At 51.3% G+C, this 25,200-nt stretch overlaps 1 protein-coding gene across 3 annotated transcripts in view; it reads right to left on the bottom strand.

Annotated features, from left to right (window-relative positions):
• Positions 1-25,200, bottom strand: part of ADAMTS10 (ADAM metallopeptidase with thrombospondin type 1 motif 10) — a 76,740-nt gene that overhangs the window by 39,258 nt on the left and 12,282 nt on the right. Inside the window, exons 1-3 of one of the 3 annotated variants that reach the window (XM_076359347.1) lie at positions 19,724-19,738; positions 6,727-7,065; positions 1,007-1,371 (exon numbers count right to left, since the gene is read on the bottom strand). In XM_076359347.1, coding sequence (XP_076215462.1) covers positions 1,007-1,371; positions 6,727-6,814 — 453 coding nt within the window. In that variant the 5' untranslated portion in view covers positions 6,815-7,065; positions 19,724-19,738. Of the gene's footprint in view, positions 1-1,006; positions 1,372-6,726; positions 7,066-7,942; positions 8,005-19,723; positions 19,739-25,200 lie in introns of those variants that run through there. The other 2 variants (XM_076359346.1, XM_076359345.1) reach the window with 2 other exon arrangements.

The raw sequence follows: 25,200 nt of genomic DNA, 5'->3' as shown, positions 1-25,200 counted from the left end.
TTCGCGAACAGGGTATGTTTGCTCCATCCCTCCATCTGGTAGGTCATGAAATGAGCTTTGTGAGCCAGAAATATCAGAAAATCACAGAAAAATAAGGATGGAAGTCCTCAGTCTATTCCCAGTGCTGGAAGAGCTAATGGATCATACCTGGAGTATTTTTGAGAGGCATTTGTCTGGCCTATTCTTAAAGATCTCCAGTGATGTAGGGGCCACATACTCTCCAAGCAATCTAGTCCAAGCTCAGCCATCCTTACCACTAATGTCTACCATTAAGATTTCTTGCTGATATTTAAGACCATGATGTCTAGTCCTAGCTGTTAGGACATGCAAAATCAATCATTCCCACTCTCTTTGCAGCAGCCTTGCTGTTTTTGAGGAATGCCATCTTGTCCCCTCTTGATGTTCTCTTTTTCATATTGAAAAACTGATTATTTCAGTTTTTCCCCCAGAAGTCACATTTTTAGCTCCTGAAATCTGGACAGAAGTGTCTGGGAACCCCAGGAATGTATCTGCAATTGTAAAGATCTGAATGCACTTTTGACATTCCCAGTTGTGCCGTGAAATTCCTGCCCTCCCGCACTTCTTCCTCACTAGCACATGTGAAACATACCTTTTGCTGTTGCTGTTGGAAGTGGAGGGGAGAGTTCTGTGAGAGCCAGAATAATGGTCTAGAGCCTGGATTATCCCGTTCTAATTAAAATCAATGGAAAAATGCCCACTGACTTTGGTGGAAACTGGACTACAAGCGAAACACGGATCAGGAGCCCCTACAGATGTAATGAAGGGATGTGGCCTTCTTCACCCTTAGCTGGCTTTTGATGCCAGCGTGCAATATTCTAGCTTGACACTAACCCCGTGCCTTTCCCACCACCATGGACCCACCTGCTGGGACCCAAACCGGGTTGTACTTCTATAGCAAAGATCAAAGAGGCTGCAATCAGCTCTGCTTTATGGGCAGCTCTAGTTGTTAGTATTGCCCTTGGCTGGGCAAAATACAGAGACTCACCAGGCCATTGCAGTTGCTGATGGCGACCTTCGAGTTCAGGTACTGATCCTGCAAGTGGCCCGCGTAGTGGCAGTCTTCGTGGAAATCATGTTGCCAGTCCACGCCATCTCGCTTCCAGTATTCGACAGTGAAGTGCTCAGCCAGCAGGTTGGAGTGCAGTGTCAGGTTGAGGAGGAACTGGGTTCGGTGGGCAGAGACTTTGTAGAAAACCTGCTGCTCAGATGGCTCGTAGGGCAAGGAGCCCAGACTGCGCCGAGGACGTTGCTTCAGCTGGCTTCTCACGTCAAAGGTGAGGAAGTCCCCGTTTTGGTCCACTTGGATGGGGAACGCAATTTCATAGTGATCGAGGCTGGAGAGGAACTCCTCTGGGGAGGGAAAGCAAACACAGGAGGAATGACATTCTGCAAAGAGAGTCAAACACCCAGCGCGGAGCCGGCTGCGCCTGCGCACAACTGAGCCGCAGCCAGGGCAAGGCGGAGGGACAGGGTCCTGACACAGAGGGTCTGCTCTGTCCAGGCTGCAGGGTCCTTGGGGTACCCTTGGGGTACCCTTGGCCTATAGAGCCTTGGGGTATCAATAGGCCTTGAGCCTACGGAGCGTAATCTTCTTCCTCTGCAGGTGATGGAGAGAAACAGACTGGTCCAAGGGGTCATTCAGGACACCCAAATTCTGGCTCTGGACCTGGACTATCCCCCATCTCTCCATCTCCACTGGGCAGAGGGACTCCAGGTTGTGCAGAGTCACACTCTGTGGTTTGGAGGGTTATTTCAACCTGGATCCTTTCAGTAAAAAAGCTATCAATAAGGTCTCTTCAAAATGAGCCAGAACGAGCCTTGGGGAGACAATGTCTCAGGAGAAGAGAGTCTTGCTAAGGAACCGTGGGGTTCTTCAGAACATCTACAGCTGCCACGTGGACCTGCTAACTCTGCTTTGGTAACTCGCATAACAGCACCATACCAGCCTCCCCGATCGCAGCTGCATTAGTGCATTAGGTACTGGGCATCCTCCTAAGAGGCACAAAGACAATGTCCTTGCAATGCCAATCTTGCAATCAAAATAAAAAAGAGGGTAACCAGAATTCCCCAGCTGTGCTGAAAAGGCAGCAAGAAAAGAAGTCAGACAACCTGATTCCCCAGCCAGGTCTCTATCTATGACACCATCCTGCCTTCCCAGCTCACCAGCTCTTTATCGTATCAGCCTGGCTTAGCACCTTCTCTTGGGGCACTTGAGTTTTTGAGCCTGTCTTGTACCACTTAGGAAATGTGCTCTGACAAGGTCACTGTCCAAACTGTCTGCCTGCACTCACATGGTAACACAACACTTTTGGCTGTCAAAGAAATTGGCACTCTGCAACCTCTACAGAAATTTCTCATTTTCCAAGCAAAATGTCACAGGGACTGCCAGACTGGATCTGACTGGAGGTCCAGCTGTCTCTGACAGCGCTCAGTACCAGAGACTTCATTGGAAGATGTAAAAAAGTCATGCACTGGACAGGATAGCTCCCCCCATCACAGTGTGTTCTTCTGAACCCCTCATGGCTGGAGGTTTGCTCATGGAGTGGGAGAGGATTTGCCCTCTTTTCACTCTGGAATATTCTTACTGTGCTTTCTGCATCCTATTTGCAGTTGTTTCCTAAGAAAACAGGAGAGGCCAGGCTGCTCCAGGGTGGCTGCATTTCGCCTGGCTCCATAGCACCCATCTTCAAAGCCTTCCCAGCCATCATAAATTTGGACTCCAAATTACACTCTTACCACATGGCAGCACCGGAAAGTTTCCTTTTCCTCTAGTGTGTTTTCCAGTGTGGGAGCCTGACAGAGTGGTTTCCTTGGCCACTGGTAATGGGACAGTCCTTCCCACCAGCTGGGTTTAGGGGTTAGCTCCCATCCTTCCAAACCATAAGCACTTCTGGCACCCCTCCCTTGCCGCGACAAGCCAGAATAATTATTAGTTTTTTAACTTCCTGTGCTCCAGCTTCTCCTGCATCACACCGCCTCGCGTGTGATGCAGCCAGGCAAACAAGAGTGACTATTTGCACTTAAGCAATGACCTCAGGCTTGGAAAAATTTGCTATCGGAAGTGTCTTGTTTTTCTTTTTCCCTCTCTGCAGCCCACATGGGAAGGAGTGACTCGGAAGGAGTTTTGTGCACGCAGTGGCTAGAAAGGGGCTGGGACCCTGGGCTGCAGCCTCTGATCCTGACCTGCAAGGTACGTCCAGGAGGAAAAAAGGTGTCCAGAGCCTGGGGGTGAGGTTGTGCGTGAGAACCTGCTTTTGCTGTAGTGCCAGTCACCATGCATCCTCTCAGGGATGTCTACTCTGGAAACCGAGGTACAGGAAGGAAGATCTAAGAGCAGTGCCCTGCTTCACATGAATGTTTTAGGAAGTGATGTTTTGGAGTGGGGATGCCACAAATGGGAAAAAATAACGGAGACTTTAAACACAAGGAAGAAGCCAGTGTCCTCGTCCAGCGTTACAGCTGGCTCCTTCCTCTCCTCTAAAAATATAGAAGATTAGATTAGGCTCTAAGAGATTGGGACCTCTTTTACTCCCTAACCCTGTGTATTCCACCCAACATCACAGATCTTCCCTTATTCCCTCATTTGCTCACCTCTGCCTTGGTCATGCTCCCCATATTACAAACCATACTGGGAGCTCCCAACAGCAAGAGCAGCACTGTTCGGCCGTTCCTTCCTTCCAAAAAAGCCCTCATGTTCCCTCTGCCCTCTCAGCCACTTCACGCTGTATTAATAGATCTTGGCCTGAACTGTGCATTACTGCACCCACTGTATCAGAAGGGTTTGCACTGGTGATAAGCAGCCTGGTGTTTCCAGAGAGCTGTCAAACTGCTTTGGAAGAGATGCTATAAAAAGCCTTTCTCCAGGAAAACCTGCTCATGGCTGTGGGGGACACTGGGCACCCTTGGAGGACCACAGACCTCCCAGGACAGGGCAAGGGAGAAAGCTGGGAAGCAGGATGGATAGGGTGCGGGGAGAGGTACCTTGCTGCCCCATTTTTGGTGGAAAGGGAGCACGCACCTGCAGGGGCGGGGATGGCAGAGGAAGTGAAGGGGCACAGGGGAGGTAGAGGGCTAAGCTGAACAAAAAGGAGAGGGAAGGTGAAAGTGGAGGAGGGAGGATTTTGTTCCCTCCTTGTATGCTTACCATTGCCTCTCTCATTACAGAGCTGCTTAAAGGATGAAAAGGAAGCAGATGTTTGCTCTGGTCTTGTCACCAGAGCAAAGATGAGCCCCAGCTGCAGCCCAGACACGATTCCTAAGGGATGGCTGTGGAAAACGCTATGGGATCCCACGACTTCAGGCTGCCCTGGCATTGCGTCAGTCTCACTACATCCTCCAAGGGTCCACCGGTTTACATGTGAGCTGGGAGCAGTGAGGTTAGCCTCACCTCATGTTCTATAAAACAGAACATCTAATCTATCACTATGGTTAAACTAAAGCACCAACAGAAAATTTCTTTTTGATTAAAAATCATTCAGCAATGGTGGGCATGTGCTGAATCCTTGGTCAATTGTTTCAGCTGCTGTTCCCTGCACTGGTAAAAACTGCAGCCTGAGCGTACACGTTACATCTGAATCTCGTCACATTTCTGCTGGCTTGAAGAGACCTTCAACGCTGGGCTGCTCTTTCCCACAAAGATAATTACAGCTTACGACTATGAAACCTTAATCTTTTTCCTGCATAAAATAAATACACTGATCTGGAGTTGTGCACACGGGGCACGTGAATCCTGCTCCACTGCTAACTGGAGCAAGTCACTTGGTCAAAATCAGTGGCTTGTTGAAAACACTGGCCTTTATTCTCCGTGCCTCCAACTGCTAAGAGGAGATAACACCTTGAAAGCGTGTTGTGAGGATTATGTACTTACTATCTCAGCAGCGTGGTGAAGAGAGGTGTTGAGTAACATCAATAGCCTGATGCCAACCGTTCCGGATGCAGGGAGCCTAAAAAAGCGCTCTGACAGCAAGAGGGGCCCATGGGGCAGCCTGACCCTCAGGACTGGACAGGGACTGGGGAGGGGACAGGCTGCAATCCCCGGCTTGGTGCTCCCACAGCACCATGCTCCCAGCAGCATCACGGGCTGAGACTCATTCCCCAGACCTGCTCAGGGGAAGCCAGGATCTAGGAGAGCACAAATGCATTAACTGTAATTTTGGTGAGCCCTCGGGTTTAGACCAAGGTGTATTAGCAAACGGTGTGGGGACCCATGAGCGAGGGAGGATCTGAGCTGCTGTGAGTCAGGATGGAGGCGATCTGGCAGCTTAGTCCTTGTCAGAGCGTCGCTGCGCTGCGAACGCGGTGCTGCAGATGGAGAGAGGTGTGAACTGACGAACGCGGGAGGCCCAGAACAGTCACCCCAGGCATTGCCAGAGGCTTTGGCGAAAAGGACCAGAAACCGTGTTTGTTTCAGATTCAAGAAAATCTGCCTGTGTAACCTTGCACGTTGCACAGCGCCTGCATAGCACGCAGCTCTGTGTCTGACTGCCTCTCCTTCCACCCAGAGCAAGCTGCAGTATGGCAGTGCCCCATGTTTAGCAACAAGACGGTGTTCAGACCCAGGACGGCACGTGGCTTTCAGTTGCCTTTGCTCCTCTTTCCAGTTCTGCTTCACAAGACAACCCACAGCCATCGTAACTACAGCCCAATGGCATCGCACTACTCAACAGCCCGGGTACATCGCCGACTTTGGTCCTACTGCAGTTAATCTGGGCACACGTGGTATTTCAGGATTATGGCTGCGTAAGTACACTGCTGAGGTTTTGACACCTTGCACAGATAAATGTCTAACCTGGGAGCCCTTTCTTCTTACCTCTGGTGCCTGATGGGAGCGTTCATGTTGTCTCTTAAGAAATTGCACAAATACAGCATGGGCAGGTAACACAGGGTAGTTAAATTGCTTAATACTGGTGCTGTATTTGTACTCTAGGCTGGGTACAAGGCAGTCCACCTCACTTTCCAGTCCCTTCACTCCTAACCTCGAATAAAATCATATACAAAGGCACAAATCTATGTACAAGAGACCCACATTCTGCTTTCCTTGCAATCGCTTGCATGCGTGGCTCTGTATTTAAACACAAGACCATTAGAAACACACAGACATACAAGACAGGTACAAGGGTGCTCACGCCTGAGCAGGTTTGAGCATTTACTAATGGCAGCACTTACAGAAACATGTATGCACAGACTAAAACTGCTCCTCCAGCAGCACACATCTGTCCAGACTCAGCTGTATTTGTATGCTCCAGCAGAGACCCCCATCCCTGCACGCGCAGAGGACTGCTCACAAGCGCACCGGCTGGCTGCACACACACAACCCTCCTTGTAACAAAGCCTCTATTCATCCAAGGATGCGCTGCTCCACCCGAGTGGAAGGGGAGCTTCCTCTATTGCTACCACATCCTCTTCGCTTTCTAAGCCTGTACGTGGCTCTCATCTTACACAGACCCTACTGCTCTGAATCCTGCAAAAAGCCAAGAAGCGTAACATCCGAAAGCAAAACACATCCTTTCCTCGGAGGTCAACGGAAAACACCTGCAAATTCAGCATGAGGAGCTCTGCTGCAGTACAGCAAGCAGAGCAGAGTTCGGGGTGTCTCCACCTACTCCCCAGCACAACATTACCCTAATACCTCCCCCGGGGTTCCCATTAGGGTTTCTGCCAGCGGAGGTGAGTGGATCCAGCTCCCCTCCCCACAGCGATCCCTACCTTGTGACTGGAACGTGTAACCGGGAAAGTTGCACACAGCCGCAGTGAAGATGACGGTCCACGTGAGAAGCCTCCAAGCTATTGCCATGGTTAGCGATGCTTGTCTCAGTGCAGGGAGTATTGTGCCAGCTGAAAGGGCGCTGTCCCAACATGTCTCTCCCTCGGCCACCGCTTATGTAGAGACAGGAGTCCTCGGTCCCTCCGCAGGCATCCTCGGCCGCTCCGTGCTCTCCCCAAAGCAGCGAGGCCGACGGTGTCTTTGCAGCGTGCTGTGCTCGGGCCAGCGCAGTGGGGTCAGCATGGGCTAATTCGAACCGCAGGCTCTTGGTGGCATTGCCCCTGCAGAGGAGAAGGTGGGGATGAGTGAAGGGGAGAGACAGGCAGAGGGGAAACAAAGGATGGAGGAGAAGGACACGCGGGAGAAAACGGTGTACAGCGTGAATGAGGAAAGCCTGAGCTCAGAGAAGGGAAGAGGGGGATGGAAAGAAAGAAAAAGGAAGGGGAGAAAAGGACGGGAAGCGAACGCAAATGCAATTAACCACGTCAGTTCACAGCATCGGAAAGCCACGTTATCCTGCTACAGGGACACTGCACACCCGGGTGCTCTCACGGGGCTGAACTCTGCTCCCAGTGCAGCCCCTGCACTGCTCTGACAGCGGCACTAAAGGTCTGGTATATACCTTATACGGTAGGAAAGGAGCTCAGAATAAATGGGAACCCTTTGTCCTGCGGCAATGCCCACGAGGAAGCCCAGACAGAACAGTGACCTTGTCTCAGTTACCTGATCTCTTAAAGAAGAGCACAAAATAAAAGCATTAGCGGGGTGGTAGTGAGCAGCAACCTAGAAATCCTCTCTACTCCAGTTCCCCTGGCTTTAAAATACACTTTAATGACCGTCACTGCACTGAGAGAAGCGCACTTGCTCCCAGAGTGTATTGGCTAAACCTAAAAAAGTGATTGAAAACAAAGGACCCATTCAGTGAACTCACTCTTACCCTCAGCTCTATCCACAAATGGATTGTGAGATTCCAATTGTATTTGTTATTTAAAATGATTTGCTAATTGCTTCAGTGAAAGATTTTTGGCTTGCAGATAATTTCCACTCAGTCTGCGGCAATTATACAAAACTCACATAGTGCTGGAGAGTTGCATAAAGCCTGTGGTTTTTGTTTCTATCCAGCGATTAGATGACGTATGCAACGAATATGGCACATACCTAACTACCGCCCGGAGAATCCCAAATATCTGAACAGCGATGTTCTGCTCGAGAGCAGCCCCGCAGCAAAACGCAAACGTTCCTGCAAAGGTGACAGATAAATACATACTGAAGTCTGACTTCAGACCGGTGATGTAGCAATGACTTGCACAGCAGCAGATGGTGCTGGAGCATGGCAGGGAAAGGCAGGACGGATGCTCCTGAGCTGCTGGGAAGATGAGGCTCAGCTGGAGATGGAAGGATGGTGCTCTTTGCAAAGGTGTCAATAGCCATGGCGTGTGCGCGGTCCTCATCCCAGTAAGGAAACACTTGGAATAACGTCATTAACCCTTGCCTCGCTCTGCTCTTGTGTGTTTTAAATAGCAAAGACTAACTACTGGCTAGAGCACAGGGCAGGAGACCCCCGGTTCCTCCTCGGGTCTGCCACGCTCCCCTTCATCTCGCGTCCCCAGGGGAGTCTGCAATTTATTTCTACTTCTGTTTTCCCATCTTTACTATGCAGTTAATGTTATTTGTGCTGCGGGGGCTTGGAATAACACCCATCACCAGAGACTACGTAGGTGAGGTACAAGAAGAAATCAGAGAGACAATTCCCGCCCCAATAATTAATGTAAGTAAGTTAATGATTTTTCCCTACCAGACAGAAATGCTGGCAGGATTAATTGTGCGTCTTTAAATCATAATTTGGAGTTTCATATTTTAAATGTTAAGATTTTTAACTGTTTATTTACAGCCAAAAATGGCCAAAGACCATCAGTGAGGCCTTGGGATGGTCTCCCCAGTCACATCTGGTGCCACTTGCCAGGCTGGTTTCTGCAAAGCTCGAACACAACACCCATGACAGTGGCCTCAAAGACTACGCACGCGATCAGCAACCGTGACAATAAGCTGCCTGACTGGGGAAAAACTGTCTAAATCTTGTCTCGGGCTGTTCCGCTCACCAGCAACAGATAAAAGGGAAGCAGGCAGTGGAGGCAAGAGGGTTGGCAGGACTTCTTCTGCCCTCCTCCACCATGACACGAGGATGCCGCGAGGATGCCGAGATCAGCACTGCGGGTCCATGAGGCCACGTCCACCTGGTGACAGCATCCTTTGTAGCGTCACCCCCCCGGCTGCGGAGCAGAGAGGGCAGAGCTGGGGCTGCAGCAATGCACAGCCAAGCACTGCGGCTGCTGCGAGCTGCTCTGTGCCTGCTCCCTGCGGGGCTGCGGGAAGTGAACTGGAAAAGGGAGAAGGCGAAACGAAAGCCGGGCGTGCTGCGGCCCTCTCCTAAGTCAGCATTTTTCAGCATCTATTAAAGCTCGAGATTCCAGCTTTCAAATCCTGTCATGGCTCCAAGGTCTGCAGACAGAAAGCCGCTCAGCTGAAGTATATTTTCTCCTGGGCTTCACACTACTAATTTTTCTTGTTTTCCAGCTGTTGAACCCGCTTCCTCAAGGCTGTCATTATTTCCTGTCCTTCCTCCGCCTCTCCGCGACCCTGAGCTGCGTCAGTCGTGACTGGTGCCCTCATCTCCCCTCTGCCCTTCCCCTTCAGTCCTGGCTCCTCGGCATTCCCCGGAGCAGGGGCTGGGAGGGAGCTGCAGGCGCCGAGACCCCTCAGCCCCGACCTTGGGGGAAGGAGGCATGTTTGGAGCAGCACATGTCAGGAATTACAGCTGCAATATTCCCGTAAACCAGGCTGGGGGAAGGGCCCGGCTTTGATTCCTCCCCACATACGGCAAGGAAAACATGGCCCCTTCCCAGCGACGCTTCACTTCTGAGACCCCGACGAGCCCGTCTCCTGCAAGAGAAGGACCTGTAACAAGGAGGAGAGAGCTGGAGACGCGCGGGCTCTGCGGCTGCTTCAATACGTATAAAGTTTTCCATAACCTCAGTTTTCAGATTTTGCTTTCTGAGCAGCAGCGACCGGCAGACAGGGACAAGCCCAAGGAGCCCAGGCCCATGCGAGGGGCGGCGGGACGCTGGGGTCCCGTGGGCCACGATGGAGGGGCGGCGGGGAGGCCCGGGGCACGGGGTGACCTCTCCGGTCTCGTGCCTCCCTCGCTTGGGCCGGTTCTGATTTGCTCCTTCCCAAGGAATTCGTTGTCCTTGGCAGGCGCCCCGCGAGTGGCTGACGCTCCCCGCTCCCTCCGCCAAGGTGGCTTTCGCCGCGTGAACCCGTGGGCCGGGCCGGGCCGGGCCGGGCCGCCTGCGCGAGGAGGCGGCGGCGGTGGGGACGAGGGGAACGGGGGCCGATGCCGCCGGAGCCGGTGGCGGCTTCGAGGTCGCCTCTTCCCACACCAAAAACACGCGAGAAGCGGTAGGGGCTGGGGCGGGGGTTTAAAATTCAAGCTGGAATAAAGCAAAAAGAGAAGAGAAAAACGAAAAACAGATGACAACTGTTACTAATTTCAACATCGGGGCTGCAGACAGAATTCCCTGAAAGCCCGGCTTTTTGGCGGGGGAGGCAGCTTTATGGGAAGGTAATAGGAAGCAGATGGGCTCTGCTCAGAGCCAAGAGGAAGGTTCAAGGTGCCTCCTAGTGCAGAGAAGAGGAATTTAACTGCTTTTAAAGATGCAGGGCCCGGTGGCTTCCAGGTTTCTCATCCAACTTTTGCAAATTATGAGCTCAGGTGTCCTTTTCCCTTTTTTGAAAGAGAAATAAATACAAACACAGATTTCTGCTTCCAGCTTTCCCCGGTGGGAGGAAATACTTGCAGTGCACCCCACCAGCCCCCGGCCCTTCCACTGACACCTTCCCAACATGCAGTGCCTGCGAGCAGCGAGAGCAGTGAGAGCAGTGCCCCGCAGCCCCACCGCTTCACCCCGAACAGCCTTTCTGGGCTGTGCTATTAGCGACGGCGTTAACAAATGAATGAAAGTCACCAGCCCTCACAGTTACTTCTTCTTTCCTCTGTAAAATGGGGTACTGGCACTTCCTAACCGCGCCGGGGTTATCGCGATGCCACGTCCCACAGCTTGGCCAGCTTCAGCCCCGGCTCTCTCCTGACCCTGCCAACGGGCTGAGCAGCACTTCAGGCCCTGCAGGAGGGCAGCTATGTGGCCATCGTGTGCAGCCCCTAAAAACAGAGCACCGTAGAGATTTCTGCTCCTCCATCCACTCCAACTTGAAATTGTCCTACCAGTTCAAAAGTTACCATCGGGGGGAAGAGCTGCAAACACATGGCTTGCTCCGCAGGCCTTATTTTCTTTGGAAACCAAGCTAAATACAGTGGGGACTGCAGGGTGCTGGGATGTGTGGCTCATGGGCCATGCCAGTGCCACGGAGAGGCACTTGGCAGCAGCAGTAGGCTCTTACCTACCGCCTGTTATCACAGCTGCCCACCACGGCCACACAGCAAACCTCACAGTGCCTGTAGCTCATGGATGCCAATCCTAAAGTCGCCATGTTTTCAGAAGAAAAAGCCCCCTTCTCACCTGCTGTTGCTGCTTCATGGAGGCCCACAAGTTTTGGCTGTAAATCCTCGGCTGAAATCTGCTTCCCAAATACTGCTGCAAGGCAGAAGGATAACTCCTTCACGTGGTCTCCAGGGATTGTCCCAGTTTCAGCCCATGCTGCTCCGTGCAGGGGATGCTCAGAAAACCACCATGTGCCTGTCGCTGCCTGACCCGCAGAGCTGAGCGCCATCGGGGTCAGAGCAAGGGGACACCCGGACCACGAGCCCCATCTCCACCTCCTTGCAAGTGCGAGCACATGGAGGGGCTCACAAAAAGCACGAGGGCTGAGCAAATCGTTTAATTGGGGACTGGAACGTCTTAAAAGCAAAAGCCCTGGTGAGCTCTGCCGGGCAGCAGCCGAAGGCAGCCCTGCCCAGGTCTCCAGAGACAACTCAATGGCACCTTTCTGTGGTCAGCCTCGCAGAGAGCTGCATGTGCCGGTGGCCACCTCCAGCACCAAGGTCTCCAGCATACATCCAAAGGCAGCTAGCAGAAAGCCACCCCCAGTGACCCAAGCCAGCCTTTCGGCATACGAAAACACACAGTCAGATGGCTCCGCTCAGATATAAAAAACCCACATACCAAAACCAGAGCCTTCAAGGAAAATTAGTCGTTTTCTTGCACTTTCAACCAAGCCCATCAAACATCAACTTCCATGCAGCCAATCTGCATGCCTAATTTAGCAGGCTTCTTGGTCCAGATCGTAGGAGCAGGCAATACCGGCCAGTCACTACCATAGCAAGAAATCAGAGCTCAGCCCTTACAGCCGGGCATGGACGGGGCCTGTTTGCAGTTCACGGCCGAAGGGGACATCTCCTTCCTCTCCCACCGCTGCACACAGCTGCTCTCCGTACAACCAGCTCTCCCATCTCCACCAGCGCCTCCGGCCTCTCCTTGCCATCCGTGGCGTAAGGAGGGGAAGGGAAGGGCAGCAGGGGACGAGGAAAGCCACCGACGACACTCCTGCCTCCTTTCCTTGAAACTGCTCCCAAATCACTTCTCACCATTTCTACATCCCTCCTTCTCACCACCTCGACTCCGCACACCCCAGGGTATGGCAATAGGCAGGTCCTTCCCTCTGGGCGCCAGGTTGCCAATGCAGCTGTGTGGTTGCTGCCGGGCAGGGGCTGCTGGCCTGCTGTGCTTCCCTGGGGCGGCGGGCGTTTCATGCGTGCGCAGTCACCACCCCAGCTCCCAGCAGGTTCCTGCACATTCCTGAGGACAGAGTAAACAGCGCTGCTCCCCCCCCGTCATGCTGCACCTCCTGCGGCAGGGGGTGAGAGGCCGGGCGGGCAGTGAGCACACGGGTGGATGCAAAGCTTCCCGAGACCTTCCCGGCTTTCAGCAAGAGACCGTCCTGATATTCCCGACAAAATATTTGGCTGGACTGCTAAGTTCAAAACACGCTGAGTTGCAGATGGCAGAAGTCTTTTTGCAGTCATCCTGCCAGCATGACAGGACGTCCACTGGGAAGTCATTTCTCAGCTCTAGAGTAGCATTATGGGTTAAAAGCAGAAAAATCAGCATTAACTAATCAGCACCTCACTGCTAGGAGCATCGGCTGCAGAATGCAAAAAATGGGTTAAAGTCACAGGTCTGCAGAACTGAAAACAAGAGCTTGAACCTTAATCTGCTTTGCTGCTCCAAGCCTAGCCTCTCTGGGGGCACGGCAAGCAAAGAATCAGAAACACGTAGTTATCAGTGTTGACCAGAAAACAGCAGCCTCCAGCCATGGGATAGTTACTGCCTACACTGCTCTACAGCAACCCTTTAGGATCCCCTCGCCATCCCTCTGATTGCTCCTGTTATCAAGCCCACACTGGAGTAAGGGCTTTTGCTTTTCCCTTTCTTGCTGGCATCCACCGGGCTGAGAGGCTGCAGCCCACCTCACTTGTAAGGGCTGTTTCATCTCACCCTACGAGCAGCTCTTTGGAGATACCCATCCCAGCGACTGCGGGGTCAAATTTAGAGTTTGCTCGGAGGAGAGATGCTGCTTTCGCACTGTTAAAACAAGATCCAACCCCATCCAAAGGCGTTCACCAGCAACATGGGAAATCCAGACTTACGCTGCCAGTCTGAACCTGAGAGGCGAGGGGTCTGAGCCCAGGTCTCCGTCCCCCTGCCAGCACCCTGGTACCAGCCCAGCTGAGCAGGGGAACACCCTCACTGCCTTCAGACCACCAGCTCCCTCTTACAGGCTCGCTGCTGCACTCCACGCTGGGCCCTGCTGTGCTCTAGCCGGGCACACCCTCTATCCCTTTGTACAAGCAAGCTTCACAGGGGTTTGGGCTCACTCCAGTACTGTGTGGGAGTATTTTTTTTTTAAAAACACGAGAATTGTTTTACAGTCAAGTCTATTCAGTGCAATCTTAGTGAGGAAAGGACTGAATTACCCCCTTGCTCCTCTCCAAAATCCAGCGGGATCTTTAATTTCACCAGCAAAGGGGCAAAAGAAACGCAGGACAAAGCGAGGGCATACGAGTGGAGAGCTGGGAGCACCGACCTCTCTCCGACATCGACTGCTTTGCTTTCTGGAAATACTATCTCTCTGTTATATAAGGATCTGGCCTTATCTGGAAAGCTGGGGTCATTGCATTTCTCCAAGTGTGGTAAAATGCCCGGAGGTCCTCAACAGGAAAGCATGAGAGAAGTGCCAGCTCGTATCATCACTGGGGAGGGGTGTTCGGCACGGGGCAGTGCGAGCCCCAGGGCTGAGCCCAAATCTAGCTGCTAGACCAGTCAACTTCAGCCAGATGTAAGGTGGCTACTGAGCAACCCAACACTCCCAGCCTTGGACTTCTTTTGCTTTAAGGAGATGACTCCACCAAGCAGGTCCACTTTCAGACGGGACTTATGCAATAGTTTGGAGCTGCTCCATGTGACCCAGACTTGCTGGCCCCCTGCCACCACTCTCCTTGCTGGCTTCAGCCGTGCACAAAACAGCAGAATTAAAAAGACAACCGAGCAGTCATTAAAAGGAAGCGCATCTCGCCTACCATACAGTGCCCCTGCCAACTACACACATGCACCATGCATGTAAGTATGCATGTCATCCACATGCATGCAGACCACGACCGCAGCTGTTCGTGTGCGGCTGTGCACGAGGATACACGCTATCTGTACGAGGATACACACTACCTGCAGGCACATCTGTGTTTGGTACCCACACGCTTCTCTGCATGCCATTGTGCACCGCCGATACCTCTAGATATGCATGCATGAATGCTGGTTTTATACCTGGCATCTCCATGTCTGCATGACTGCCTTCTGCCTTCATAAAACCACCCCTTCTCTCTGCAGGGTTCAGTGCAGCCAGGAGAGAACCCAGATCTCCTCGGCCTCCGCACAAGCAGCTCCCTCCCCGTGCTCCTACTGCTTCCCCTGCACCAGCACGGAGCAAGCAACATGACTCTGTGGTGCTCGGGATGCCAGGCTGCCCCAGGCTCTCGGAAAGGCCAGGAGCACTCACACCTCTGAGCAGGCAGGGAAGCAGGCGCAGCCACTGCGACAGCCCCGGCTCAGCCATCTGCATCCCGGCAGAGCTGGCTCCCGCAGCAGCCCTTCAGCAGTTTTTGTGCTTACACAAGACAGCAACACAAGGCACTGAGCCCTGGGGTTGCATAAAGACAAACACCCTCCTGTGCCAACACTGAGCTCCACTCACCTGCATAACTGCCACCAGCTCTCTCCAGGAGGGATCTGGTCTGAGAAAGGGATGTGCTGTTTGTCCCAGTTCAGGCAGTAACACGTTTTATACAGTTATACCTTACAAAGACCCGTCACAGCTCACACACCAAGTGTGGCACCCTAAATTTGACTCCTCCGTCAACCTGGCCTTAGGGCAGGGCCATACCCCACACATCCGTAGTGCTGTACCTGTGCTGGGACCCTCTGACAAAGACGTGTCTGGTCATCAGACTGGAAGTGTTTTGCTAGAGGGCAGGGCCCCACTACAGCCCCTCTCATAGCCTGCCATGCCACGTGCATCCACGGTACAGCACAGTCTCATATGCTGAAGCTGGAGAGACAAGAGAGCCCCACCTTCCCAAGAAGAGCATCGGAGGTGACTCCTGTTACCCAGAAGGGCTGTGAGAAGCACCATGGGACCTGCAGTGAGCAGAGATCACTGCTCCTTCTACCACCACCACGGCACAGCATCCCCAAGGCACAGCAGTGTCTAACACTGCGCCCAGCAATAGCACGGTCCTGGACAGGGGAAGGGATCCACAGCATTGCCTGTCTCCAGCACCCATCGCTGATTTGGTCCTGCCAGACTGAATCAAAGAATAACTGAGGTTGGAAGGGACTCGAGGTGATCTCTGGGTCCCACCTCAGAACAGGGTTAATTTTGACATTAGATAGGTTTGGATCACAAAACCCAGGCTGTCTCACGGGGTCACATGCAGAAGTGGCTTGGAGGAAATGCAGTGAGCTGTGGAGCGGGACCCTAAAGCAGCAAAGTTTGGACTTTGTGCTTACACAACACAGTTTGGACCACGCTGTCCTTCCAGGAAATCAGAAACATGTCCCTTCAGAGGCGGCTGCATCGTGGTAACACAGAGAAAGGGAGAGGAGCCCTGGCTGGCCAGAGAGGTGGCTTGTCCTGATCTGCCCTACCTGCCTCGCTGCCTGCTTGGCTGTGTGCTTCCAGCACCTCAGGACCGAGACTCCCCCTCTGCAGACGTGCAGGCAGCACCCAGCCTCCCAGGGCACCGAGAGCGCGATAACGCAAACACCCAGCCTAGCTTCTGCCACTGTCCCCACAGCCTCCCCACCTTTCAAAGTCTCCCTGCAAGCAGGTGAACGCTACTGGCTTTGTTTCACAGCAGGGCAAACCAAGGCAAGCGGGGAAGTGATTTTGTGACAGCCAAGCAGGCAGTCTGTGCAAGAGCATGGGGGCCCCTCCATGCAACCACCCTGGGGCCCCCTTCGTGCAAGACAGCGTGACCATGACAGCGAGCACCCACAGACCCCAAGACACGTTACCACGGAGGAATGTGTCAGGGGAGCTCTGCAGCGGGATGAAGTCTTGCAGACTGCATTGGGCTATGGACTCCCTCCAGCCCATACAGATCTGTAAGATCTGCAGATCGTTTCCAGGCTCCGGCTCCCTTAAGCGAGCTCCATGAGATCTGCTGTGCAGAGAGTTTATGGGCCCTATTTCCCTCCCTGCAGGTTCTCTGTTCAGGGAAACATATGGCCCAGATGGTTTGGATTTGATGGAGTATGGCAGGGTGCAACAGAAAATATGCCGACTCACAAGCATGTGTGGCTTCCTAACGAGGAAGCTGCAGCCCAAAGGCCACTGAGTACATTTCTCTGCGCCCGGCCATGGAGGAGCTGCCTTTGTTCATGGCCAGGGAATGAAAAGCCGCAAACCCAGATAGGACTGAACTCACGTTTGCACTGTGGTTTTGACCGAAGCCACTTCGGGGTGAAGTCTCGGTCCTGTTGAGGTTAGTGGCACAACTCCCACAGCGGGAGGCCAGGATTTCACCTGCGAGCTCAGCTCAGCTGGAGCCAACATTTATGAATGTTTGAGTTCAGAAGGATTTGCAGAACTGCACAGGAATAGATTCATTTTAACTAATTTTCCCTTTAAAAATTAAGCTACAATGGAAGAGTAGGAAACACGATAGCAATAATGGTGGGTTGGGATGATAAACAGAAGTGTAAAGATGCTGAATAGTCAGAAATGGCATACCCCAAGCATTCTTTTCCCAGTCTGGGAGAATGCAGAAGGTAAGAGAGTAGCAGCAATGGAGCAGCTGGATGGAGACTCTGCCCTTAACACGTGCCACTGACATTGCTCCACTGAAGTCAGATGGAGCTAAAATATTTTGGCAGAGTTCCTCAGTGGAGAATCTCCCAATTCTTGAATTGGTTGCAGACTTAATTGACGGCACTCACAGTAACCAAGATGGTGTCCCTTTAAAACCTCCTTCAGTGTTGAAAAATGGGTCTGTATCCAGGCTGGTGGTTTTCCATGTTTCTCACTCCCCAGTCGCTGCATGAGATCTGACCTGCTTACAGATTCCCAGGAAATGTTTGTAACTACGCGCCCTGCAAACATTTCCTATGGTGGTGGGGTCAAGCGAAGATCTTTTTGACTGACATATCTTCAGCACATCTGAGCTGACATCATCCAAATCACTAGTGAATTGTTTCTGAAAACTTGACAAATTTGGTCCAAATTCTGTTTGTTTTAAGTTCATTTGTGTTAACTTGAGATCTAGGCAGGACAGGACGTGACAAACACATCCTGCGGTGTTTCTGGCTTAGAATGAACTAATTGCTGGAAACTTGGCAAGAAAAGTGGTTTTTGGAGTTGGGGGTTTCAGATAAGCTTTAGATAAGTGTTTGAACAGAATCATCCTCTGGGTGGGCCTGATGCAACCTGCGCTGAAAAGCCCTCCACGGAGCTGCTCCTCTGGGCAGCTGAGCCCATGCTGTCTCTGGACCAGGGCTTCATGTGATGATAAGCACAATTACTCCTCCCCGTAACAGTCTCTGGGTGGCCTTGAGCCATCAAGCGATAACAGAGCCTCTCATGCTACAGGTTTGCATGTTGGTACTTAAAAGGCCTCTCGCATGACTAGCAGACACTGTTTATGTTGAGCAGGCAATACCTTCCCCTAGGGCGACACTTCACCCCATCGACTGCTCGCTCAGTCGCAGCTTATCGAGGGCCTCCTCTGCCAAATGAAACAGTTCAGGCCCCGAGTCTTATCTGGGAAAAGCATGATTTACAGGAGATGACAGGACCTTTCCCATTCCACCCAACAAGCAGCTGCTTGGGGAATGCAACTGGAGACGCACCGACGAGTGCTGGAGGTTTTAGGGATCTAAGGAGGAGAAGGAAAGGAGAGGGTGCTGCCGTGGGGCGAAGCAGGAACAACGGGAAGCCGAGGATGGAGCAACCGGAGCACTCGGCATGTTCCATATATGGAGAAACTTTGTGACACTGGAACAACCTCCCAAGAACTGGAGGAAGCCTTGCTAAAGGAGGCATTTCAGACTAGTCTGGGCAAGGCTATGGCAAGCAGAGCAGAGGGAACACCCCTGCGCCGGCTGGGGAATTACCTGGGCGCCTGACAAAGCATTTCCCCTTCTACCATCCGCAGCACGGGGGAGACCAGAAATGAACAAAGACTTCAAAAATCTTCCTGCTATCACCCGTCATGCACTAGATTGCACGCTGTCACCACGTGAGCTCTGCTAACAAGAATATTAATGAACAGAATAAGAAACAGATCTCCGGTATGGCTGAGCTATCTCCAGCCAATATGGGTATTGGCATAGACTGAAACAGGAAAACAAACGCCCCCTGAGGTTTACATCCCCGCATACACTTGACCAGAAAAGTCCCCAAAAACGAGACTCCGTTTGAAATTTTAAATTTTGCCGCACAGCCGCAGCTGGCGCCGAAGCACGGTACCTGCCCTGGAGCGCGGCTCTGACCAGCGCAGCTCTGCGCTTCCCTCTTGGTTTGATTCTTCCCCTCTGGAAGATATTTGCCAAGGTTATTTTATAAACTCCTTTCTATTTATAGCACAGCTCCTTCAGCTCTAATGAGATAATCTTCTGGCATTTCACCATCACTAATATTTACTTTGATGTTTAAAATAACATGTTCTGAGGGATTGATCTTTTAAAAAAAACCTTTAAAACATAATCAAAGCAAAGAAATATATGACTAGTACAATGGGGCCAAATGCCTGGTGATGCACACAAAGTTAATGACATTGCAACTTTTTCAGGGCAGACAGTTTATAATCCTCTGACCACATCGTACAGGAGGGAAGGAGGCATTGGCAGCTCCTGAAGATGGAGAGAGACAGCGAAAGAGGGAGAGGGAGCGCAATATGTGTTTATTCTCAGGAATGAAGACAGCAAGGAATGTATAATTCTGCAATAGGGATTATAGCTGTTGCTTTCTGTAATTGAGAGTTTCGCCCACGGCAGCTCTGCATAAGAGAATTGTATTTCAGAGCAGCAAACATGCGATCAGATGGCTTAATGCAATAAAAAAAGTGGAGTGGTGTGGGGATGGGGGAGGCGAGGGAGACAGCGCGCGAGTGCAGATGCCTGACTCCTGCTGTCTGCAGACACTTTGAAACACAACCCTGCGTTTTTATGGAAACTCTGAATGTTGGAGAAGGGTGAACATGGTTTTCATTCTCATAAATGTTTTTCCAGCGTGCAATGCTCTTCGGGCTCATTCCTTCTCCAGGGAGATGGTTCTGATTTCAAAGAACATTCGCGTTCCCTCCACCCCAGACCACCCCACTTCAACCTCAAAGAGTCTTCTCTGGAAAAATTATTTTAAAGAGTGTTTTACCTTTTCTAGTGTTTTCCCTCCTTTCTTCTTTTTCCCCTTTTAATTCCTTGAGCTTCTTTTTTTTTTTTTTTCTTTTTCCCAGCAGCAGCCAAAAGCTTCTCTCTCCCCCTCAGTCCTGCGCGTGTCAGAAAGTTTCCAGGCTGAGGGTTTATGTCGCCTTCCTCAATAACCTTCTTCTGTCAGACCCAGGCAGCGCTGGAGCTAGAGGCTTTGCTAAAAACTCTCCTTTCAGGAAGTGAGCAGTAATAAGAGAGCGGCTCGGAGGCAGCATGTATAGGGGCTGCTCAAAAAAAAAAAAAAAAGAAAAAGAAAAAAAAAAGAAAAAAAACTTTGCTCAGGAATTTTGCCAGGATTATCCAAAAAAAAAAAAAAAAAAATCCCCAAACCCATAAGGCTGTAAAAGTCCCGCCCTGACTGCTGACATCAGTGCAGAAGGCAGGTCTTGCCTGCAACGGTATAAAACTAATCAGCTAAGCCTTTCTGCAAAGGAGCAGGCAGCGATCTTCTCCGGGCAGCCCCGGCTGCGAGCAGAGCCCCCGAGGCGATGCAGGCAGCTCCCTGGCCGATAAAACATCCCAATAAAAGCAATAAAGCAAAGAGGTCATGCTGACGGTGGCAGACGGCAGGCAAAACGGATAAAGCAAGCCAGGATTTTTGTTTTTTTCCCCAACAATGAACAACACTCCCATCCTTCATTTTAACCGTAGCTTTCAAAAGGCTTTTAAAAAGCCAGTGCATGTCTGATGAAACGGCCTTAACAAAGGCAGCTGTGCTCTAGGGTAATGTTAGGTATTGGCTTTAAATTTAAAAAAGCCTTCAAGAATTTGCTAATGTTTTAAGAAGTCCCTTCCCTCCCGAGTTACATCATTTTCGCCCTGCTGGCTCTTGTGATGCCATAATTTCTCTTGTTCTGCTGCCACCGTGGAGTGTCCCACAGAGGACAATACATTTCTAAAGTAAAGAATAAACATTGCAAATAATAAAATACTGCTTTTTTAAAAACAAAGCCCTCTCAGGACACATAAAACAATAAGCAACAATAAAGGGCAGGAGCTCATTTCCTTCTTCCTTCTGAAGTCGTCTTTGAGATTAGAAAGCTGAATATGTGAGCCTTGGTAAAGAGAGAATTACCTGGCAATTCTGCAAATATTATGAAAACAGGCCCTTCCAAATCGCCATGCGCTGCCCTGCTTTTCTCTGGATACAGAGAGGGGCCCTGGGGAAGGACACAGGGAAAGGACGGCAGCACCAGGCAGCGGACCTCCAGCCTGAGCCCATCAGTGGGGACAGAGGGACCCCAAAACCATCCCCAGGGAGCCTTTTAGTATCAGAGGATTTGAATAAAGAGTAAGGGGGTGAAAAGTTGCCGGGGGAAGATGTAACCTAAGTCTTAGACCAAGCTCCCTGAACATGAGACCCCTCCGCCCAGGAGCATATTGCAAGGGGGCACTCTGGGAGGGGGCTAGAGGGTTTGCAGCCCTGTGAAGCGTGGCGTGGATGCCAAGTCTGCGGGACAGCCAGCCCCTCCAAACTGCGTGTCCTGCCGTGGCCCTTCTAGGTACGTACACTGCCAAATCCACAGGATCCGGCCCTGGGACAGGCCTGAGCAGCCAGGACTCTTGGCGATGGTCCTGGGTGCCACGCAGGCTGACCCAGCACTAGTCTGTAACCATCTGACCATTAGATGGGAATGGAGAAAGGAAAAGCCACAAAGGCCTGGCCAGCCCTATGTCCTAATGGGATGCTGGCCATGGGATGCCTAAGAAAAGGGATTAAGAAAAAACCAAGAAGCTGTGGTACTTTTTGCAGTATATCCTCCTACATCCTCTGCTATCAGTAAACTAAGTGCAGGGCTGAAGCTAAGCCAGAAGCTGTATCTTTGCATTTAACAGCCATAATTCATTTTCTTCCATGAATTTGTGTAAACCCTTATTGCAGCCCTCTGAACTCCACTCCCTGGATGGCGCAGCAGTGTGACCTAAGCAGGAGATGCCCGGGAGGGACATCCTGAGCCTCCGCTGGTCTCGAAGTATTCGGTATTGCCTGGTAGGCGTGCTCATCCTAACAGCCCTGAGAAAACAAGGAAAAACATCCTTTGCTCCCAGAAGGAGATGCCTGACGGTGGGAGTTCACAGCCCCCAGCTCCACTCCCAGTGCTGCCCCAGCCCCGGGGGCATCCCAATGCAAGCACAAGGGCCACTCTTCCTTACAGGCGTCCAAACTGGAAAGGCCTGGCTCTCCGTTTGAAAACCGAGTTCAAAGGGTTTGCTTGGCTGGATTTTTGGCCCATTCCCTGGCTGGGTGGAAAGAGCGGTTTCCTTCCTCCCCAGGCTGTGCTAGCCATTGTCTGGGCCCCCAAAGCACATACATAAAAGAGCAACTAAACAAAGTATTTGGGGTTTAATTGAATGGTGCCGCTTCTGGCCAGGGAAAAACTAATTGCCCAAAGCGTGGCCCGGTGCCATACCAGGGGCTTTCTGTCTGCTGACGCTTGTCTTCAAACACACTTGGTGTGCAATGAAGAGGGACGGAGGCTGCAGATGCCCATCTTCTCTGCTCAGCAGCAAGCGGCTCGGTGCTGCCTGTCCCTCTCCCTTCCCAGGGAAACTTGCTTTTCCCTGATGTAGCAGGGTCTCCGGTCTCCCCTGGATGGTAAATATAGTGTTACAGACTCCTGACATACAAGGACACACAATCTGTGTGCTTGGGGCCAACCCCCCCAGCCCCGTGCCCAAAAGCAGTGCTGCTCTGAGGACCCTCTCATACTCGTACCAGGCCATGCAAAATCTTCAGCTCAAAAACCAGGCCTTACTCCAGTCTGGACCTGTCTCTGAAGCGGTGATGAAGCCCCCTCGGAGCTGCACACACCTTCCCAAGCCAAGGCCTCCATCACTTACGCAAACGCCCAGAAAATGGAGAAAGGTAAAGGGACCAGATACTTGTAGAAAAGAGGCAGAGGATATTGGACTCTGCCTGAAAAAAAGCGTTTCACGGGCAACTAACAGCCACTGCAATTCATCTCCAACATAAAACAGTGCCAGCCAGTTGCTTCCTCTCTTTCTACGATGAGGAGATCATGATGCATTTCCAGGAGACGCTTGAAATCCTCTCCCTCCAGCTCCCCTGCATCCTCACTCACTCCTGGGATGGAGGCGAGCCCTGTGTTCAGCACAGCACCAGGAACCCAGTCCCTGAAGTTCAGCAGCCCGGTGACACTGCACCCTCCTGTGGCTACACGTGGCAGAGGCTGCACTCTCTGATCCTGCACGCTCGGATCCTGCGAGGTCCAAGCTCAACACCAGGCTGGCAGAAACCCTGCAGGGATGATGCACCGGACCCTGGGGAAGCACAAAGAGCAACGCTTCCAGCCAAACTTGGCGCCGTCACTTCTCGGTGGTGCTGGCCGATGCCCAAATGCATCCAGCGTACCCAGCTGCAGCACCAGCTTGCACGACACTGAGGCCAGTGCTCATTTTAAGGCTTATAAGGCTGCAAACTCTGTCCTGGTTGCCATTAAAACACACAGGGAACAATGCTGAGGCCTGATGGGGTAATTTTGCATAACCATTTTGTATATAAAGTAAAAATAAAAGAAACTCTCTCTTGCTATGTCTAAACTGCAGGGCCTGGGCAAAATTCCCAGCTCTGGCTCTACATCACAGCCTGGCCCCAAGTCCATGTTGGGACTAGCTACTTAGCCACTGACTAACCCTTTTTATGGTTGTACAGTACCTAACACAACAACGCTCCATTCAGTCTTTTAGCTACTGCTGTAATAAACAAACTACTCCGCTTTGTTTGTAGCCCAAATACTGCAGGTTGAAAACCTGCAAGTGAAACCAGCCGTAAACAAATGTTTTTTTGTTTTTCCACTAGTGTAGAGACATGCAAACTAATTGCCCAACAGTTAAAGTCAGCTTAATTAATCCCAGGTGTTAGATAAAATTGGGTCAGTGTCTCCCAAACTTGTAAATCCAGCTTGAAAGAGCCACGGCTAGCTTTGAAAGCACAGCCATCAGAAAGCGATTATCATCAAGATCACTGTACATTGCCTAAACTTTGTGGGGATTTTGGGCAAAGGATGAATGTGCAGGTGAGCCTTGCTGAGGGCTCAGGATTGAGAGCTCCCTGCTCGCGCTGCAAGGTTGGGTGTGTTGGGATGCTGCATTTTCACCATTGTAAACTGCCTAAGTGACTCATCCCTTCTATCTCAGGATCTCACCTTGTCCTTGGAAAAAACTTTAATATGGATTTCTGAGTAAACATCTTGTACAGCTCCACGTCAAAATGTAAACAAAGGGCTCCTCAAGGGGGATTTGGCAATGAAACGCCATACAGTTGAGTAATGCTCAAGGATAGCTTGCATTTTGCATATCTAACCCTATTACTGTATGTTTTTATTCCAATCTGTCTTGAACATCAGCAAGCTCAACCTGCCATGATCAGGGCACTAGTCCCAACTTCTACAGTACTGAGTCTTCTGCCTGCACCAGCAAGACACTTTGGGATTCCCCATCCGTCTCATTGGGGCACCTCTTTGCATGCAGCAGAAAGAAGTCACGGCACTGTAGCTCTTCTCCCCAGTCACCAAAAGCTGGCACTGAACACTGACCCTTTACCCATCTCTTCAGGCTAATGAGCTGTCAAGCGGTAGTGAGCTGTTTACCATGGCTGGTGATGAAACGTGGAAACTTTTCCATTCTGGAAAGGGAGATGTCCCTGAGGAGCAGCTGAAAACCCTGCCAAAAATAAGCACCATTTGGTGAGACCAGCTGTTAGTGTTATGGCCATTTTGGCACTACAAAGAGTGAATCACAAAGCGGAGCAGGAAAAACAGTCTAGGAAAAGATTCTTGGGTTACTGAGCCTGCGTCTTGACCATCACAAACTGTCCCTCCAAAGCAGCCCTACACAGAGGGCCTTTCTCAGTAGCCTCTGGCCTGGATGTGGCAAATCCAAAGAACCTACGCTCTCCTTACCCTCTGGTGACTTCGAAGGGACACAGCATGGCATGGCAAAGGTACTTGTGCAAAAAGGCTCACTTCCCCATGAACATCTGTTCAATGGGCAAGAAGACAGCTTTGCTCTCCAGGCAATGTCTTCCCCCACCACATTTGTTTAAATAACGACAGCTCTTCATCACCTTCCTCTGATTTGTTTTCTTCCATAGAAGACCCATGCCCTGGCACTGAGAAGGTCTCAGAGCTCTTTCACTCTTCAGAGCTACACAGCTTTTATTTTCTCTTCTTTCCTTTCCTGTGCAACAAGGAAATAGGTCACATTTCAAAGAAACCAGCAAACGGAGGTTAGCGAATGCCAGACAGCTCACTGGATGGTGTGGCCCGTTCCCCTCTCGTCTTCCAAAATCGACACATTTCTCACTCGAAGAATATTTTCCCTCTTCTTTCCTTTCTTTCTTCAAAATTGCTGTAACGAAGCCCCAACAAGACATCCTGCCCATCTGCAAACCAGGTAAGA

This window comes from Aptenodytes patagonicus, chromosome 25 (assembly GCF_965638725.1).
Source record: "Aptenodytes patagonicus chromosome 25, bAptPat1.pri.cur, whole genome shotgun sequence".
NCBI lineage: Eukaryota > Metazoa > Chordata > Aves > Sphenisciformes > Spheniscidae > Aptenodytes > Aptenodytes patagonicus.
Note: the sequence above shows the minus strand (reverse complement) of the source record. Positions and strands in the feature narration are given on the sequence as shown.